Raw genomic sequence first — 21,760 nt, forward strand, 5'->3', positions numbered from 1 at the left:
GACGCTACGTGCCACTCCGCCTGACAAGTGGCATTGCGTCTTCGTTTGGATGCGTGTGATACATCATCGATGTGTTTTTCTTTTTACTATTTGTGACATATTGTACTTACTAGTGCGCCTGTCTGTAAAAAGTAACCACGTATGCTCAAGATTATTTACATTTGCTGTCCTTTTCATGATGTATTCTGTGTATTGCTGCGCATGTCTCCTAGAGATGTGATATCTATATTTGTTTTTTTTTATGTATTCTTACCTTGTTCCTTTACGTTCCTTGTTTGGCTTATTGACACGAAATTTGTATGTGCACGTTGATTACCATGTCTTTCATTTCTGTATGTCCACCCTGACGGGACTGGCAGTATTGAAAATAAATAAAGGAAACCACAGCACATCGACGACTTTTGCTGTATTTTTCTTCTCTCGCGTAGCACTATGTCATAAGCTAATATTTCGCGCTTACAGCGTTCAACGATACCTTTATAGGCCTTCAAAGTATGCTACAATGTGATGTGCGTGTTTCCCTATTAGCGGATGGTATTTTCATGCACGCTTTCCAGCAGCACGTCCGTTAATGCCTGAACGGTTGAAACAACTTGTACCTGGCGCATATTGTTACGTTGTCAGGGACTGGACATAAAAAGAACAAGGTTTGTTACATTTGTATTCACATGAAATGACTTGTGCATTTAAGGACATAGTGCTCGAAATAGTGCTTGGAATTTAATGTTTTACTTTGTTATTTCGTAAAACAAACAAGGCACAACTTAACTACTGCAATAATGTGGCAAGATATAAGTCCTTATGTACGTGTGAAACAAGTCATAGGCCAATGCAAGAGCTCTCTTTATCAGTTGCAACAGGCTCTCATCGGGAGTTGCCTAGGACACAGCCTGCTAGGCTTATCAATTTTGAGCGGCGCATGACTCTGGTAATACTACGAACACAGTAGCAGTACAGATTTAACGCTGTACTACGTTGCGCATTGACTGCACGCACAGTTGATGTACATGGCTCTCTGATTTCTGTATATCCCTCAAAATAAAGTTATAAGCATCACTGAGGTCGCGACCACTTGTGAGCACCAATCATTGTAAATGACATGCGCATCACGTACGGAATGGCAGCAGCTTTTTAAATGTGGTCATATGTCATGAGCCCATCGTTCCATGTTATTGCGCTTCCAAGAAACTTTCGGGCTCGCCTCCACGGAGAACGTCAAAATCTCTGAAGCATCTGGTTATATCAAGACAATCAACCGAAGTTATATCAACTGAAGTTGCCAAATCCGGCATCGTGCTATTGAGCCTCGTACACAAACACAAAAGGTATATTCGTCCCTGGACAAGCATCTATTAGTGACTACATTTACATTCATAATTTATGAAGCAATCTTACGAAGGCCTGCAAAAAGGAAGTTGAAACAAAATGGGCAGGAAGACAAAAAAGAATAAAGAAGAAGTGCGATAGAACAAAATGGAGTCTCCGTTGTGCAGGTACTCAATGCAGTTTTATTGCAATTCATACCGCTACGGACCAGCATTTATGATGAGGAAGATACCACTGGTGTGAAGACGACGATGTACGTGTACTTTTGCTTTTTGGCAGAGTGCAGCGTATTTGTTTTGTAAATATACTTCTATATAGCTTCTCTCCTGCGTCTTCCCACGTGACATACTTGGTCGAGATGGACGTTCCCTGTGCTCGTCAAGTGGCTTCACAGTGGACGGTACGTCATGCCTTCAATCATGGCTCGACGTGCCGCCACTCGATGTTCCGATTCATCATCCGCCGCTTCCAACGGCTCGCTCTCGCTCGCTGCGTACGACGCTTTGTTGCGGCCTGTGACTCCTGCCAGGTTCTGCAAACGCCTCAGGTGCTACCTATCGGTCATTCGCAGCCGTACCCCATCTCTGTGAGACCCTTCTTTCGCGTTCCGTCAGACCTCATCATCATCATCATCATCATCAGCCTGGTTACGCCCACTGCAGGGCAAAGGCCTTTCCCATACTTCTCCAACAACCCCGGTCATGTACTAATTCCGGCCATGCCGTCCCTGCAAACTTCTTAATCTCATCCGCCCACCTAACTTTCTGCCGCCCCCTGCTACGCTTCCCTTCCCTTGGGATCCAGTCCGTAACCCTTAATGACCATCGGTTATCTTCCCTCCTCATTACATGTCCTGCCCATGCCCATTTCTTTTTCTTCATTTCAACTAAGATGTCATTAACTCGCGTTTGTTCCCTCACCCAATCTGCTCTTTTCTTATCCCTTAACGTTACACCTATCATTCTTCTTTCCATAGCTCGTTGTGTCGTCCTCAATTTGAGTAGAACCCTTTTAGTAAGCCTCCAGGTTTCTGCCCCGTAGGTGAGTACTGGTAAGACACAGCTATTATATACTTTTCTCTTGAGGGATAATGGCAACCTGCTGTTCATGATTTGGGAATGCCTGCCAAACGCACCCCAGCCCATTCTTATTCTTCTGATTATTTCCGTCTCATGATCCGGATCCGCCGTCACTACCTGCCCTAAGTAGATGTATTCCCTTACGACTTCCAGTGCCTCGCTGCCTATTGTAAATTGCTGTTCTCTCCCGAGACTGTTAAGCATTACCTTAGTTTTCTGCAGATTAATTTTTAGACCCACTCTTCTGCTTTGCCTCTCCAGGTTACTGAGCATGCATTGCAATTGGTCCCCTCAGTTACTAAGCAAGGCAATATCATCATCGAATCGCAAGTTACTAAGGTATTCTCCATTAACTTTTATCCCCAATTCTTCCCAATCCAGGTCTCTGAATACCTCCTGTAAACACGCTGTGAATAGCATTGGAGATATCGTATCTCCCTGCCTGAAGCCTTTCTTTATTGGGATTTTGTTGCTTGCTTTACGGAGGACTACGGTGGCTGTGGAGCCGCTATAGATATCTTCCAGTATTTTTACATATGGCTCATCTACACCCTGATTCCGTAATGCCTCCATGACTGCTGAGGTTTCGACTGAATCAAACGCTTTCTCGTAATCAATGAAAGCTATATATAAGGGTTGGTTATATTCTGCACATTTCTCTATCACTTGATTGATAGTGTGAATATGGTCTATTGTTGAGTAGCCTTTACGGAATCCTGCCTGGTCCATTGGTTGACAGAAGTCTAAGGTGTTCCTGATTCTATTTGCAATTACCTTAGTAAATACTTTGTAGGCAACGGACAGTAAGCTGATCGGTCTATAATTTTTCAAGTCTTTGGCGTCCCCTTTCTTATGGATTAGGATTATGTTAGCGTTCTTCCAAGATTCCGGTACGCTCGAGGTCATGAGGCATTGCGTATACAGGGTGGCCAGTTTCTCTAGAACAATCTGTCCACCATCCTTCAACAAATCTGCTGTTACCTGATCCTCCCCAGCTGCCTTCCCCCTTTGCATATCTCCTAAGGCTTTCTTTACTTCTTCCGGCGTTACCTTCGGGATTTCGAATTCCTCTAGACTATTTTCTCTTCCATTATCGTCGTGGATGCCACTGGTACTGTATAAATCTCTATAGACCTCATCAGCCCCTTTCTCACATCAGGTTCTGGGGACAAATAGTTTCCCATTCCAACTTAATGCGCCACCCGATACGCCACAACACGGGCTTTCACGAGCAGTTGCACCACTTATGTGGCAGAATTTCTCTTGCATGGCATTATCTTGCATAACGGCACCCCGATACAGGTGCTTACTCACCATGGCCGTAGCTTTTTGTCGCAAGTTAATGCCAACTTTGCGCGTTCCTGCTGCCTTCAACCCAAGCTGACCACCTCATACCATCCCAAAACCGATGGATTGACGGAGTGATTGAACCGTGTACTAACAGATTTGCTGTCCATGTACATTTTGAAAGACGACCATGACTGGGACGACACCGCGCTTTCTTACGTGACATTTGCATATGATTCTCGCCGCGAGAGCACTGGATTTTTTCACTTTTATGTATTCTACGGTAACAAAGCAACCTTGCGCCTACATACTCGATTTCCTTCTGCTGCCACCTGAATGCGCGAGTATGTGCGCAACTTTATCGCCCTGGCCGACAATGCATGCCTGCTTGTCCCTACTGGACTAACGCCGCCACCGTGGTGCACAGTTTTCGCATGGTGCGCGCTTGCTCCTGCTGTCACCTTCTCGTCATGTCGGATTTTCAAAGAAGCTCCTTTACCAATACACGGGGCCCTCCCGCGTGCTGCCCCAGGTGTCGCCAGAGAACTAATAAATTGCTGCGGTCAGTTCTACCTCAACCTCTACTCTGGCATCCAGTGTTGTCGAGCACGTCAGTAGGCTCGTGGTCTACCACACTGCTTCTAGGCGCGGCCATCAGTTGCACCAGGACGGCGCCTTCGCCGCCGGGGTTAGGGCTACGGACCAATATTTACGACGACGAAAAGCCCAGTGGTGTGAAGGTGACGACGACGGCGATTGGAGGGTGGCGCGAGATGTTGCCTTTTGGCAAAGTGCAGTGTATTCAATTTATAAATATGCTTGTATAAAGCGGCTCATTGGCGTCTTCCCACATAACAAGATCATATTTCAAATACTCGTACCTACAACATGGTTGACGGATAAATGAGATAATTACGTTTATTTACATACTGCTTTCAGTATGGGTTTATGGTGACGCTTGAAGATAACAGTTGGACCATTCTATAAAAAAAACTGGTATAGACCTTGAGGTAATTTAGTAATTTCTAAGGCATACTTCTTACTAGTTGGTCGGGATTTTCCTTGCGTCCCGAACAAAATACGCCAGCTGGAAAAGAGGTTTCATCTGGAGTTTCTGCGCAACAGAAGTATGCCTTCTCCTATGTTCGAATTACAATCTGATGTTATCATGTCTCCAGGTTGTGTGTAGGTCGCATTTTAAAAATTTTCTAACTAATTTTTGTTCGGGAAAATAAATTCGTTCAATAGCGCACTTGCGCTGGGCGGAGGACCTATAAGAATGAGAATGCATGTTGTGCTAATGGCACATCCACCTAGCGACCGCACCCAATCAGAACTCTAACGGCAGCTGGAAATAGACGATGTCTTTCAGTTTCCGCGCAATACAACTATGTTTTCTCGTATATTTGAAAAACAATCCGAAGTTATCATTTCTGTAGCTTGGGTGTAAGTCGTACTTTATGAATTTTCTAAGCAATTTGCTTTTAAAAATTATTTCGTTCAATAGGACACTTGCGCTTGTCGGAAGGCCTAGAAGAATGAGGATGTATGCTGCACATCCCCACATTTGCATGCGCGCGTGACGTATGTCGCTTGTGGTCGTGGTGCTTTTGTAAAATCCTCTAACTTCAGTTGGGGTGGTGGTACTAGCCTACCGTCCGCGCCTGCTTCGCTGTGCATTCGCTCTCGCAGAGTGGAATGGAGGTGGATTTTTTATATATGTAATCCCATAGCGGACGCTTGTTTGTGACGCCATGAAGGAAACTCTAATGAATCTGAGCACGCATCCCATTTAAGGAGCTATAATCTGTAAAAAAAGCATATAAGATACCATCTATGACTCAGAAGTTGCTAATTCATAATTCAGTAATATTTCACAAATAACGTTAAAAGAAAAAATACATAAATACCGTAGTGACAGAAAAATTAACATGCAATATGTGGCGAAGGATAGTATGCAAGGATTGATCTATTCTCAGTTATGCGATCCTTTTTGTTTTGCTCTTCTTTGAGACACTCCCATCTATTATTTTTCGCTCGTTTTTTGCAATACATAGACAAGCTTTAGTTTAAATGATTTTCCATACTCGTCCCTGTTTCGCTAGTAATTCTGAGACGTAGAAGAAAGTCCACTCCCGGCATCTGTCACCTCGTTCCCTGGTCGGGTTGGCAGATATATTCCGCGTGGACCTAATGATAACGCTCATTATGCGGACTCAAGCGTCGCCATAATAAAAAAAGAACGAACCAGGAAATAGAGGAAAGAAAAACAGAATATTACCCTGTTTCTTCTTTTTATGTTTTATTTAACATTTATTTTTTGCTTTCACTTCAGTAAACTTTGGACAACCGAGTCTCACTTGCTGCGCATAATACTCCTTTTTCTGGGAATATTTCTCCTAAAAACATGAGATCTTTCTTTCCTTGAAATTTCTTTGTTCCGGACACAACAGTGCCTCTCTGCACTTTACAGTAGGCTTGATATGTTTAAGATATTGGAGTCAAGGAGAAAAAAGAAAGGAAATTGACTTATATTGATTCCCTTTAAGTTCATTATTCAATGGTTTCCGATACGAAGATGAATTGCGGCCCTGCAAACTGATTATTTCTGGGGATTCTTCCCGACTACAAAAATATGAAAGTTAGAGTATTAAAGCTACAAAGGAGTCAGGATTGTCAATATTCTGAGAATTTTAGCTTCAGTCTTCTTCTAGACTCGCTCTATGGCTCTGCGATAAGACTGGAATGAGGAGACGTGGTATTGTAGAGAACGCCAGGAATCTCCTCTTGCATGTATTCCTAAGGAAGCGGTTACATTCTTCGTTAGAGCTTTCCATATGCCTCTATTTCGCAGTTATCATTCGAAGGAACTGCGCTGTTTTAGTTTTATTACGACAGAAGTTATACGGACACTCCAGGCAAATTTTCCCGATCGTCGTGAGGTTCCGTATATAGTGCATGTCCCGTAAGATACTCTGGAACTCCGCAGGTGCGATGGCAGGCTTAAGAGTGTGAGCCGAGAAGGATGGTGGCTTGATGTACGCCATTTTCTTGCTATCCCAGTATACGGTGCCCTAGGAGCACACCTAGTGTTGAAGGTCGCGTAGTCTCAACTTTCGAAGAGACGATGAAGCTGGAGGCTACACGAAGCTGTCTCTAGCCGCAGCAGCTGCTCTTCGTCATGCCAGCCATGTGACACCGAGTGCCCGCGTGTTCGAACGTGACAAATTGTTTGGTAATTAGCGAGCGAATATTTAGGACAATTTCCGCGGGCGATACAACTATGAGCCTTACTACGTATAGAGGTCTAGTAACTTAAAGCGCTATCAATACTTCTCCTTTAGGGTGAAACTGCGACTTTGTGTATTTCATCACATACGCGTAGTATTCAGCCATTGGTATTGGCATCCTTCTATGTGCAAAGAAAAAAAAAGAAAAAGTAGATGTGATATACATCGCCATCGCAAGGATGCCCACTTTCTTGCTGTATGTACAGGCCATGCATAACTGCTACACTCTACATAGTTCATGCATAGCCTAAACGAAAATTAATCAGTACCGTTAATAAGCTACGTCTATTACGTGGTTTGTGTAATGTAAGCAGCGTCTACCAGGAAACACTATGAAAACGAATTCGGTAAAGGGTTTACAATAAGCTTTTAGCTTGTGAGACTGATTATGAAGCCGACATTGGTGTCTGATATCGTGTGAAGGATACATGGTTAGGCTAGATCACATGTGCAGTGCAGTTTCACGGAACTGCAGAGATAATCGCACACTTCCAGTAATTCGCTGCTCAGTCGCTGCCTGGCACTTCTGAAGCTATGTCCTTATGCTGCCGTGTTTCCACTGTGTGAAGGATCATGCCTCAGCGAGAACAGGTCCAATAATCTTAAATTTCATTCTAGCGTTTGCTCACGGTCGCGTGCTGTAATATGTTCGCAACTGTTGCTATACAATGATACATTCTTTTCTTTGTATCCCTAGATGACCTGTCACCATTGCCAACGATATCATGCTACTTGGCATCGTCGTAATTCACTTGGAACCATTCAGAGTATTTACCTTTCCTTTTTTTAACTGACACAATGCAGAAATAGGGAGGATAATCACATTTATATACTACGCGTTATTTCATTCTGTTTTGTTTATTAAGCAATTTGATTAAAGTGTGAGTTTTTAACATATTGAGATAAAGAAATGATAGAACATAAAGCGAAAGTCGAGAATAAACAAAGAGCTAAATTTTATTGTTGCCAACGTAATGCGTAATTCAGATATTTCTGTAATGCTGTTTTTGCCAGTGTAACAAAACTATTTGAGTATGTACACTGCTGCATAACTTATTGAGTCCGAAGTACTTCGATTCCTTAAAATGATAGTTAATGAGAAATGCTCATTTGTTCTCATAAAATAAGGTTTCTGTGTCATATTATCTTAAAAAGACATATTGCAGATTACAGCAGACATTGACAGGTTATCGAATCATCGCCAAGTTACTTGTCGGCGTTTATTTCTAAGGAACGCAGGACTGATCCCTGGCACCCGACACGTTTCCTAAGAGTAGGTTACCTGGCCGTCTAGGCAATAAAATTTCATAGAAAATTCTCATCCCGGGCTCTTTGCCCAAATAATTTCTCATGGGACTTGAGTCTGCGCTGTAACACCTTCCATTAAAGCTTCGTAAACACAGCGACATACAGTAAAATTTGAGGGCGCATAGGCAGCTGTTTTAGAAAGAAACCAACACAATTTTTTTTTGCTGAATGAACATTTTAGCGTATCTGGAATTCTGGACAACCAGTATTAGTTAAAAATATCCCAGTTTCGACACAGTGGCAAAGCAATGAATGCGATAGCAACACGTTAGATTATTGCACGAATTTGAAGACTGGCAGGTGTATGGCAGTACGAATTGATGTAAACGTAAACTAAGTAAAACCAGCTGTTCTGCTGGGGGCCCTCTCTTGTAATATTGTCCTTGAAGAATTTCATTTATGTTTGTTAATTAAAGCCAACATCCCTTTTAGCGACATTACCACTACTTTCCGTGTTTGTTTCAAACCGCTTTCCTGGGCCAATCACCGTAATAGCTGTGCCAATAAAAACACATCACGTTCAGATTTGAGTTCTGTAATGGTTTCGCACTTTTTATGTTGAAGGCTTAGAAGGCTTAAAATAAAAGTGGGCACTGTCGGTGTTTTGTTTCATTGCTTTGTTTGTAGCCTGCCGTTCTCAAATTTCCGAGAATTTTTTTTGTCAAGAATATAAGATTTGCTCTTAGCAATTTTTGCTGATAGAATGGTGAGGACATGACCTGAATATACCCTATATAATATACATATATGGCTGCTCTGGCGCATGACGTAGAAGAAACGCTCACCTTTGTTGGTGTGGAGATGTTTCCAGTTTTAGAGCAGGAACAGCTGCGGAGAGTGGCCAGGGGCGCCCCTTCCCCGACCATTTCACCCATAAGCGCGTGCAAGGTGTGACCTCGTAGCTTAGGAAAGACTCTTCTGCATGTGATGTCGCATTCGTGCCCAGAGCACCCACGACACCCAAATTATCGCATGGTCACTTGCTCACCCTTAATACAACCATTATTACAGAGCGGGGTAGTTGGAGAAGTATGGCAGAGGCCTTTGCCCTGCAGTGGGCGTAACTAGGCTGATGATGATGATGATGATGATGATGAATATGATGATGATGATGATGATGATGATGATGATGATGATGAATGCAAATTTTCTATTTGCAAACTCCTCAATAACCTTATTACATTATTGCCCTCACAAAAACGGGAAATACAGCTTTCTTTCAAATTTTATCTCACTACTCCGTATAGCGTCATGCTTAGTGGTTTATATAATTATTTTTGATCTAGATTAACATCCTACTGTTATGTGGCCGGAATGCTTTAAGTAAGAATTTTCCTGTTAAATATTACAGTATTTAGGAGAAACTGAAATGCTTCTTCGCCACACCGTCAGAAGGCCACATTCACTGCCAACATTGTCACACTCTGACCTTGCTTGGACTAACGTGCGCAAGTTGCAAGAACCATTGCTTCCGCGCCTTCTCTCGCAATGGCAGTCGAGGGAACGCCGTATATTTGCTTTCATAGCCAGGCCTCCCAATTTCAAAGGCATTGTTTAGAGTTCTGCATTCACTCGCTTAAAGACGCCATGTGACAAAATTGCCGACGTTGCTGGAATTGCCTCTTACAAAGAGCCGTTCTTTCATGTGACCTAGACCTTGTGGGTGGAAGTACGGCTTCCCTTAGAAGATGGGTATGCACGACCGTGAGTGCGTGATCACGCATGGCGCTTTTATGTCCATAACGTGCAAGACGACTGAGGGGTCTTTTAAAGTATGATTCGCGTTTAGTGGCCGCGTTATTCGTAAACCGTGCTTAAAGATGAGTAAAATTCTCTAACTGCAAACTATTTAAGACAACGTTGGCAAATTGAATACAAATTTTCTTCGCTATGGTAACAAAGTTGGACTTTGATACGCTGGTCTAAGTCCAGGTAATTCCAATATGCGAACAAGCTTTACTTCCTTGACGAAGATTACTGTTCTGTGTATTATTACACCACAACGCCACATATTCCTTTCAAAGTTTCAATGTTTATTTGTCAATAGAGCACAGACATACATAAATTATGACCTGCCTAAGCATGTTGCGCTTGTTGACTGGTCAGGCAGTAGGTGGAGAATCTTCTAAAACAAGAAAAACTTCATATAAATGCATTTCATGTTATACACTACATTGCCGATAAATGTGACAGCACAAATTAACATGTATAAAACAAGTAAACCTATATACACAAGGCAGCAAATTTACGCACGAATGTCTTAAACCAGCCATCATCTTCCTCTTGTTGCTTGCAAGACAGATCATCAGGAATTTGGTTAAACATAGCTGGTACATAGTAATTGCGCATCTTTTTACCATAATTACTATGCACCCGTGGTTTATCAATACGTTCTGTTTTCCTCAATAAAACATCTTTTTTACAGGAGTTTTATATTGATTTGAACAATAATACCGCGTCAACACGACAAAATAAAACAGCTCACGAACCTGTCGGATGCCTAACTCATCGTATTTCTTTTTCATGTCACCCGAGTGTTATTTGGTACCATAGGATATACTGTTCAGGCTTCGTTTTAGTATAACATTTAATGCTTGCTTCTTATATTCCGAGCAGTTTCCATATAATGTAATACCGTTTTTTAAAATAGCTTCCACTAATGCTGTGTAGATTACTCGTCTAAGGTGAAGCGGATATTTCCTTCGAAGGTGACACAACATGGCCGCAGTGGCCCTAATCTTTCTAGAAAGGTAAACGATGCGCTCGTTCCAAGTATGGTTTTGGTCGAAGTAGATACCTAGATATTGAACTGTTTGCTCTATTTACGTGGTTTCGCTATCACATGGGTAACAAGGGGATGAGTGTAAGTACAGTGGTTGGGTTAAAACAACTGTTTTGTGGGGTTTTTTAAAACGTGTCAGTTTTGTTCTGTGAAGGTTTAAAAAAATAAAATTTTGTGAGAACCACCCAATTACTTCAGTTATATCTGCATGAACCGTTTTAACGTCAGTACAATAGCCACCGACTTCAAGTGCGAGCGCTGTATCGTCAGCGTATTGAAAAATTTTTTAAGAAATCCGCAATAAACCCAAATCAGATACATAAACGTTAAAAAGCAGTGGGCCGAGTGTACTTCCTTGAGGCACACCGGAAGTAACATTCTTAAAATGACCGTACGTATTATCAAGCTTTACACACTGTAACCTGTCTGAAAAATAACTGTCAAAAATTTTTTCAAATGACCGCCGAAACCAAGTGAGCTTAATTTTTCGAGTAGTAACGCAAAGTCTGTCGTGTCAAATGCCTCTTTTAAACCCAGGAATAGGGCTAACACAACGTGGTTATCTTCTATTGAATTGTAAACATAATCAGAAAATTCTTCAAGAAGTGTTGTCGAATTTCTTTTCTTTGTAAAGCCAAATTGCGCACAATTGTTCAAAGAGTATTTTTCCCAGAATGATTGCATAACGAATGCAACATGCTTTTCCACAATATGTGCTATCGACGACAGTATTGCAATGGGCCTATCATTTATTAAGTCGCCTGTCTTGCCGTGTTTGTACACAGGCCGGGCAATAGATATTTTAAGTGCGTGAGGTATATCACCATCTTCAATTATACCGTTCAGTATGTTCAGAAGAACGCCTTTTGAACGCCAAAGTTCCTGTGCAAATCTCTGAGACGAATGCCATCGTATCCTGGTGGCTTGATCTGTTTCATTCTGCAAATAATGCACCGTACATCATCCGCTGATATGAGAGGGAGACACGCTGTATGCGCACATGCTTGTTTCGGTTGATGTGGTGCAGGAATACAGACCGTTTGGTTCGCAACTTTTCTTTGTATTTAAGAACACATCATTAAATTTATCACGGATCACCTTCACGTTTTCCTTGGGAAAATTCTTATTTACTGTTTCATCAACGGAAGCCTTTTTCTGCCTACCCCATTAGTTCATTCGCTATCTCCCATGTTTTCTTCCCGTCACATTTGTTCAGCGAAAACTGTGGCATGAAAAAGGATCTTTTCGCCTGTCGCAGCTTAGCCGTTACTTGATTCCGCAATGCGCGATATTCATTTCTTAGCGCTGTATTTTCAGGTTGTTTCCTGCATTTCTGCCATGCCTTATCTTTCGCACAGCAGAACACTGCTATTTCATGAGTTATCCATTTCTTATCTGGGCTTCTTATTTTGATATTACCAGATTTAGTTGACTGTTCATAGACATTGCGATGGATTTCAACAGTTTTCTTGTATAAGCTGGTATGATCGAAGTGTAAAACTCCAATTAACATTACTCCAATTAACATCATGAAACAATTGGTCTACTTCTTTGGTATCTAGAACAGAACCTCTAATAATGCATCCATCAGTTTTATGATCGCTATACATAATTGCAACTGTTACAAAGTAATGATCAGCTAGTTTTTGCTTGATAACTCGGGAAACATATTGTTAGTTCTGCAAACGAATTATTGTGTCGTCAATGCATGACTTTGTTATATTAGCAACCAAGCGTTCTTCGCTTGTATATTCATTAGTTGTGCTAACACATGCAAATTCTGCCAGCTAATGGAGGTAATCAGCGGTGATACATTTTGTCTCTTTCATAATGTCTATGTTATGATCCCCCGCAATAATGAAGTGCTTCTCATTCTCGTACTTATAGAAAAAAGTATATAGCTTATATAAAAATGCACTGGCATTCATATTCCGTGGCCTATATATTGCGCATCAACTGTACTCTGTATTTTCTATGGAAACAGACAGAGTGACCATCTCTGCATGAATGAAACTGACATCAATTCTATTAGTCATCCACACATTTTTTTTGTGAACACCATAACACCACCTCCTTTACGACTTTCGCGGCACAGTGCATATTGAGGATACCCACCCAAGATAAATTCACATTTTCTCGACGCATCTATATTAACTTCGGTTAAAATGATAGCCTCAAACGGAACCGCAGCAGTCTTGAGCTTCAGTCATAATCCATCCGAATATTTGTTCAAACATCAGATATTAACATCTACCAAACTAAATTCGTGGCTCAATTATGCTTCGCTTTTAAAAGTTTCTACGTGATTATTCCACTCAAAAAATGAGTCAAAGAAGGCCATTACGCTAGTTTACCGAGGTCTCTTTCTGAGTTGATACTAATTACCGATACACCTTCACTTTGCAGGACAAGGATTTTCCCGTTGCTCACCCAGACAAATTTAAACCCTCGATCTTTTGCAAGCTTCAGGCATTCCGAAATCAGCATTTTCTGAGCCCTTGTCAGGTTTTCATTTATGCAGATTTCGCCTGCATGCAGCGCGCGTTTTTTTTTTTTTGCCAGTTACATGTCCCTTATGGTCTGGTCCACAAAGCGAACAATTATCGGTGCCATCTTACCTTTATGTGCCTTGAAGCCGATGCAATGCTTTTATAACCTGTCGCTCCGTGAATACATTTACACCATTATCACACACTTTTTCATTCAGAACGGTGTTTCATCCGAGGGGTTTTCTGAGAATTAGAAGCTGTTGCACAAACCTTTTATGGAAAGAATGCTTGCACTGAAGAAAAAGAACCAAAGTAGTGTCATCGAATATACTCTTCGTCAGGTTTTTGCTCCTATATCAACGTAAATTGCAAACGTAGTTTAAATTCCCTGCAAACATCTTTGGGATGTTCGATAGATGCTAATGTCACCCGCCGTGGTTGCTCAGTGGCTATGGTGTTGGGCTGCTGAGCACGAGGTCGCGGGATCGAATCCCGGCCACGGCGGCCGCATTTCGATGGGGGCGAAATGCGAAAACACCCGTGTGCTTAGATTTAGGTGCATGTTAAAGAACCCCAGGTGGTCAAAATTTCCGGAGTCCTCCACTACGGCGTGCCTCATAATCAGAAAGTGGTTTTGGCACGTAAAACCCCAAATATTATTATTATTATTATTACATGCTAATGTCATAAAAGCGTATTTTTCTTCTAAAAGAAATATTTTCCAAATAGTAAAACTGATAAAGCACACTCGACGCAAAGACTCATTATTATTGAATTTATTTTGGTGTATTTTTTTGGTCACATCTGTGCCTCCAAAAATACCAGTCACCAACGAAACTTGAGCAATTATAATAAAGCGCATTATTGCATAGCGTACAATTGGTCGTCAAATTCTTCTTTGAAACCCAGTGCAAACAAGTCGAATTATCTGAAAATACACACGTAAAAATAGGTTAAAAGCTGTTCAGGTATAAATATATGGTAAACACACTCGCACAACATTTGATTTGTCTTTACTTTTGTACTATCTGTATTCTTGCTGTGCTGTATCCTGCTGTGCCATTTAACGCCGCCATTCTACCGTAAGGTGACGACTGCAATGCACCTGATCTGCTCTACGAATAGCACGATCAGCCTGTAAATTTGTCCAACGCCAAATTGTTTGCTGCAAGGCTTTCAAGGGACTATTGGCGCTGACTAAAGCTGCGCGTGGAAATTATCGTATTGGTTTATATTGTTACGTTAAGGCGCAGTAGCGAAACGACTTACAAGGTGTATTCACAAGGGTGGCAAGCACTGGCTAACATGGAAGCCAGCCAACATTCCACAAAGCGAGTCCTCTCCATGAAATCATCAGTGGCCGCTTATGGGTAGTCCCACTAAATCCAAGGGTAAACATCATCGTCTTTCAGGAGCGCGTAGCGTGACCCTCGGCGGCAGAAGCGCCGGTCCGGCGCCAATGAGGACCCAGAGGCGAGCAAGGGTGTTGATACTTGAGCATCGAAACGTGGACGACGTCGCTGGACAACGGAACAGAAGATGTAGTCGGAAAGCACAACACAATCTTGTACATGACGTCAGTGACTTGTCGGAGGACGTGGCATGGGCACGTGTAGCGAGCAAGGATCTTTTCTGAAAAGCGCACGTGTAGGGAGGGGGGGGGGGGGCAAAATAGCACGAGGGCACCCGGAGCAAAACTTTCGTGGCGGTGTGGCTGGTCATAAGAGCGCTTCTTATTGTTTTGGGAAGCGGCAAATCTACTACGGGCCATCTGCCGCGCGTAATCAGCCCAGGCAATGGCGTCGTGTGCATATTGCCTAGTCGAAGTTGCAGGGAAAGAAAGAAATGTGTCCAGCGATAAACTTGGTTCACGTATGAAAAAAAGGTACAAAGGAGAATATCCAGCAGTGTTGTGGGGGGAGGAATTACGAGCGAATGTTACGTATGGCTCTGTAAAGCACCAGTCATGGTGGTCAGCCAACGTGTCCTTTGAAAGTATGTCTGTTAAGTTGCAATTCAAGGACTCGATGAGCCCGTTCATCTGGGTCAGTCTGGCCCTGGTGGTATTTTGTGGCGCCAACGAGTAGTGGCACTAAAACCGTGCACTAAAATACGTTGCGGAGTAAAAAGTCGGTCCGGTCTGTAGCACAGCTGGTCACCAGAGCTCATGCTGTTGTATAGCGCGTCGGCTAATCGGCAGTGATGGCAACAAATTTATTTCCTTAAGCAATGTCGGAATACGAAGAAATGGTGCCACAATTTCTATCGTTGGCTGGTCCATACCGAGTGCGGCCCTTGCCTCTGCGTTGGAGGCTTCACCATTATACCCTAACGGCAACAAGACATGCGAGAAAAGTCCAGTGGAAAAGACGGCGCTGACTCAATTTACCTTCCCTCGGTGTGAAGTCATTTGACAACGTATGCTATTTCTGACATCATCAATGGGTACTACGCCATTAACCAATGAAAACGCAGAAAAACTAGGCACAGAAAACCGGGAGAAAACGAATGAGTGTGTGAAGCACCTCTAGTGATCTCCTGGCTGCCATTCTAGAATGGTTGTTGTTGTTAACCCAAGTGGTTGTGGTGCATACCTACATAGGTGCTGCATGCCTAGTAAACTTCATCATCCTCTGCTAGACAACCTGCGAAAACATATCGGTATGCGCTGCATGTCTGTAGTGAGTGGGGTTCACAAAAAACAAGCAGGTTTGTGGCGCGTTTCTGGGCAGCGGGCAAAGTTTTTCGCCAAGTATGCTATGCGTGCGTTTCGTGCAGTCATGCGCCATCTGGTGCTCATAGATCTAAGAAGCACACTGATGGCGAGTGCAAAAGGTTTTCCGGGAGCAAGAATTGGTGGCTCTCCCGTAATTGAGAGTAGATGTAAACATGAAATGGCAACCGCCAAATCAGATTTGTTGGAGAGAATACTAGCCGCAACCTTGCTTGTGCATGTTCGCTACGGCAGACCCCATCCCACCGCACCACTCACCACCACGCCTTACTGTGCGCTGCTAGATATGGAAGCTGCCCAGCTAGAAGAAGAAAACCGCCTGAAGGTGGCACGGCAAGCAGCGGAAGACGCCAGGGAAACAGAGCGTACTGCCGATCTAGAATAAGAAAAGAGCGTGCTGGGGGCACCACGCCACGACCCGCCATCTCTCCAGGTGACACAAAACCCGCGCCGCGCCGTGGAACTCGCGGACCGCTGGCCTTCAGAAGAGCACAAGCAACCCTGTCTGAGCGCCTAAAGATGGCAGTGAAGTTTATGGCGCTCTGCATCTGTCTTTTTTTTTTGAACGTCGATATTGTAAATGACGAAAAGTTTAGCGTATTAGTAGTTACAGCTTGAGCGGTATTGTGAACAAACGTTAGGAAGATCTTGAAAGCAATACTTTTAGCAACTAGTTTGGACACTCGCTATACCCGCGGAAAACGTTTCTTGGCTATGAAGCGAAAGCTATAGGACGGAGCTTCTGCACATGACTGTGTTCGTAGGCACCCTAGTAGGGTGCGCGCTCACAACCGGTTTCGGTTTCGCTAACCTCGCACAACGTCTTTAGTGAAGGCAGATACAATCAACTTCTGGTGAATTATTGTTTATTTTCATTCGATAAGTACGAAGTTGTAAACAGCGAGCATCGCAGCCTGCGTCGACGTCGGCGCTCTGAAGCAGCCGTATGGCATCGGTTAGGAGTTGCACCCGCAACCGACGCTTGCTTCGGTAAGCCGGCACAGCGATGAGCTCGCTGACTCGTTTCTACATGCCGCAGGTTGCGATTTCATGATGCATTTCCTTGGTTTCGGCGCAGAAGCTGCAAACACTTTTTTGTTTGCTTGAACACTTTTTGTTGCTAAATTTGGTCAACAACCTCGCAGGGGAGTTGATTGGTGGGACAGCAAGCGAAAAACGCTCACCAGTAGACATGGACGCCATCCTGAGTTTGATGAATGTGGAAACGTGCCACGATTGCGGCTGCGTGAGAAGTCGAAAGTGCAAACTAAAAATACAATAAAATACAAACAGCTGTCTGGTGAATGTGACGTATAGTTTCAAAGCAGGTGCTGCAAAAAGCAAAAAAAAATATTGTTTTCTATTTCCCTCGTAAGAAAACGTAAACAGAACAGCGGACTACTTCCTGCAGTGGTTAGAGAGGCGTGCTTAGTTTGCGTAGCCTTCGCTTCATAGCGAAGAATAGTTGTCCGCGAGTATAACTCATGTAATGCCGATCTGTACAGAAGGCCAGAGACCGCGTGTTTGGATGTTTTGACTTGCTGCCCGGATGCATTTGCTTGAGGTCCCGGATAATAGCTCTGGTTTTTCGCTCAAGGTCACTAGAAGGCCGCCGACAATGGGACCTAAAAGCATTTCATGCTTAAAAACTCCCTCCTCGATTTTGCATACTTACTTGAATTTTGTTGGTACGGGTGGTCGGGTCAGCTTTGTTGAAGCGGTTGGCTGATGATTAAAGCACCAGGCCCCAAACTCAGGGAAGAGCTGCTCGAAAATTTTATTACGAGAGCCACTATAGGGACACCCCAGGCGCATTTCCGGCATTGTTGTCGCCGTCGGCGTAGTCGCAATGTTTTGTATAAAGTCTAAGTGCGATAACACAATAGTACCGCGCCGCATGCTGTCGGTGCAATTAAAAGTGTGCAATGTCCCTTCGTCGGTCATCGTAGCGGTAGGGAGGTGACGTCCGCGGTGAAGTTCCATGCTTATACCCCGCAGCTCAGCCAAAATGATACAAGAGGGAGGCGTACAGATGCAAATATGTGTAGTTACAGTAAATACAAATGGCGCCCAAGCAGCAGTCACAGTCTTCGTGCTTCTCTTCAGACACATTCATGGTTCTTTTCCAGGCAACACTATTGAACGAAAATTCTACACTGGACTATTTACATGTGAATAATAATATCCTACAAGACACACATATCATACAATGTTTGGTAGTTTCAAATATCAGTGAGATTGTTGTGCCTATGTTGCGAAAGTTTTAACTGCGCAGAAATGTGAATTGTGGACATAATGAAGGGCCGCATACCTGTACGTACAGCTCATTCACGATAGCCCGAACACATTAAAACGAAACAGGTAAATAAAAAGCAATGGTGTAATATATTTGAATGGGCGCTGTTGCTAAACCAGAATCTTGCAACTATCTTGTTGCTCTTCGCCATGTACGTGTTCGTGGCTACCATTACCCACGACCTGCTGTCCTTTCGGATAGATCATGGTAGCGATATGTTACTGGAATGTCCGTTGCTGCACATTGACGAAGTCGGCGTGTGGTCACATTGTGCGCCGTGTAACGCCTGCGTCATAGGGATCGACTACGGGGCCTCATCTGTATAAGCGCTACTATTCAACATCTCGATGCTGGGTATGCAATGAAAACATATCGGCTCCGGCATTCGAACTCTGATCAAGTATGCAGCAAGGTCGATTTCAATGGGTGGCGAAGCTTCGTGCGATAAGCGGTCCAACCCATCGGTCAGTGACACCAGCAAGGATGGTTATGGGAGCAGCTACTCAAGCACGACTTTCCCTTTAGCATTACCAAAGAACACATCGATTCCTGCGCCTGCTATAAAAGGGGACATCTATGGCCCTAACCGCTGCAATGCATTGCAGCTGTTAAAGTGTGCCGAAAAGCCCACTTCAGCAAGTATTCTAGTGTTGAACAAGTGTCGTAATTTTCACCTAGTTTTGTTGTTTTTCTTGTCAGCGTTTATCTGAATTTTGGTGGCACAGCGCTTGTGATGCTTTGCTCAACGACGCTTAACGTGTTGGTGTATACGACCACCAGATATTTGTTTAATATAGCTGCCTTCGTGAGGCTGTGCTGGTCAACCGCCTTGGCGTCTGATGATGTGGCCATGGCAGAATCTCATACCGGTTGGGTTTACTGAACGTTTCACTTGCCCTCATGCGAATGGTCCGAATTGAGCATGTGTAGCCAGCTGTCAGAGACAGCGGGGCGGCACAGCAAATTATGAACACATCAGGCATCTGTCAACTACCATCGTCAGTACAGCGTCGTCGTTCCATGGGCTTCCTGTAGTCCTTGTCACACCGTAGTCGGTATGACACCATCGCCAGACTAGCGTGGCTGTTCCATGGTTGGTACGCCATCGTCGCCACACAATTGCCATTATCACATAATCATCATGCAGCCGCCGAAAACCATCGTCGTCACTGCAGCATAGCTAATATATGGTCGACATGCCATTGTCATCAGAACATCACGATCTCAACGGCGGCATCCCATAATTATGGTGCAATCGTTGCCACACCACCGTCATCGTGCCTGTTTGTCTCTGTGCTTCTCGCTTTGAGTGGTTTTGAGTGTTCCTGAATTTTCGCACTACAAAAGTAATGCCTCATCTTAGGCACGAACTCGTCCAACAGAAAAGTCATCGTTATCACAACACTGTCGACGTACCAGCGTGGTCATAAATGGTCGGCGCGCTGTCGTCAGCTCTCGAAGGTCCTCCTCCCATGGTCTTCACCCTGTCATCGTAGCATAATCACCATTCCACCATCGTCGCCTTTCTTGCATTTTCATCTCGTGGTCACCGCGTCACCATCTGCACACCACCGTTTTCCCTGAAGTGTCGATAAACAATAGTCGTCATGCCGTTGTCATCATGCGGTAGTTGTTCTTTCGGGGTCGTTAACTCGCAGTGATCTTCGTGTGGTTGTATTCATGGCTTCATCGTCGTTTCATATTTGTCGTCGCTTCGTCATCATATCGTTCTGCTCATGACGTCGCCGTTGTTCCATTGCAGTCATTCTGTCGTCGCCATGCGTGCCATGTGCATGTTCGAGCGCAGCATTGTTACGTTGGATGAGTAGGTACCCCGCGCAAATGTCCACCTGGGTGGTAGGGTCTCTACACGCAAATGGCCGCTAAGCAGTAAAACGTTCCTCTACGAACACAAATGGGAGCTTCGCCTAAATCAATCAGCCACCAACGTCACATTCCCAGATTATTTTTACGCGTATATTAGTTCATCAGCATGCTAAGGGTGCTTCGCGAAACTTCCGCGGGCTAGCTAACAATATAGCTATCTATCTATGTGTCTCTATTTTTGTATCTAACCATATTCAGGCTAAGCATCACGACATTGTGCTTAGGGAAGAAGGTTTGGAAGCAACCATTGCACCAACTGTACTCTCTTAGCATGTACCACTCTTCAACGAACCGTTTTGCCATCAGCGTAGTTCATTGTAGATGTGGGGCTGGCTATGTGCCGTTCTTCAATGAATTTGTTTCACGCCGACTTCGAGCACTGCGTATCTGCCCCGGACTCTGCGCTGGCTCGCAATGAACCCCTTCGATGACGACTTCGGTCGCCAGTACGTGTGTGCTGCTCTACATTGACAAAATAGGGTCATTACAATTCACCGGTGTGTGGCGGAACCAAAACCGCATTAAATGTTTTCTTCAGCCACAGCAAGTCGACTCTTTAGCAGGTTGTGCCACAAATGAACTGGGTATGTGCCGCTCTTCAATGAAGCTCTCACGAACTTAGCTTACTCTGTATGTGAAGCTGGGTGTCCGGTAAGATAGAAAACACTTCACTGTGTGCGGACGCACCGGCAGGTCGCGCTTCCCCTCTCGCACGCCATGCGCTGTCTTATTGGCAGTGCCACTAAATAGATGAGGGTGCTCGTTTGCAAAAAAAGGCGTGAAAGACGAGCGCTTGTGTTACATGGCGCGTTTCTGAGCGCTAGCCCACACCCGCAAGCAACGCATTTCGGACACCCTGAGCAGGCTTCCCAGGGAGATCGCAAGATGGCGCTGAATGTCCCTAGAATGCTCATCTTGCTGCATATTTGCAAAGAAGATGAAGCATGTGTATGCTGCAGCAAAAATGCGGAGAACACTCAGTGTATCCTAATAGAATGCAAAGGGAGTCACACTGTGAGACCCGTAGGAAACCACACCTTTCGAATGCGCTTGGATATAAAGTGGATCAACCGGGCAGCTGTCGAGATCCGGAAGAAAGCAAAAGTAGAGAAGGGATTGATGTGACCAGATTTGTTACGTGCCTGGGTGGCAGTAAGGGTGAACAAGTTTTGAAGAAGAGAATAAATATTAGTCAGATACGTGCAAAAATGCTAGAATGAAAAGCATGTATAACATATATGAGGCACCCAAGGATGGTAGGCAAATATTTGTCGCCGCTCTG

At 43.9% G+C, this 21,760-nt stretch overlaps 1 protein-coding gene across 1 annotated transcript in view; it reads right to left on the reverse strand.

Moving 5' to 3' along the window:
• Positions 1–21,760, reverse strand: part of LOC142591527 (uncharacterized) — a 402,039-nt gene that overhangs the window by 78,220 nt on the left and 302,059 nt on the right. Inside the window, exon 8 of the mRNA XM_075703849.1 lies at positions 14,384–14,489. Coding sequence (XP_075559964.1) covers positions 14,384–14,489 — 106 coding nt within the window. The remainder of the gene's footprint in view (positions 1–14,383; positions 14,490–21,760) is intronic.

The sequence above is a fragment of the Dermacentor variabilis genome, chromosome 8 (assembly GCF_050947875.1).
Source record: "Dermacentor variabilis isolate Ectoservices chromosome 8, ASM5094787v1, whole genome shotgun sequence".
NCBI classification, from domain to species: Eukaryota; Metazoa; Arthropoda; class Arachnida; order Ixodida; family Ixodidae; genus Dermacentor; species Dermacentor variabilis.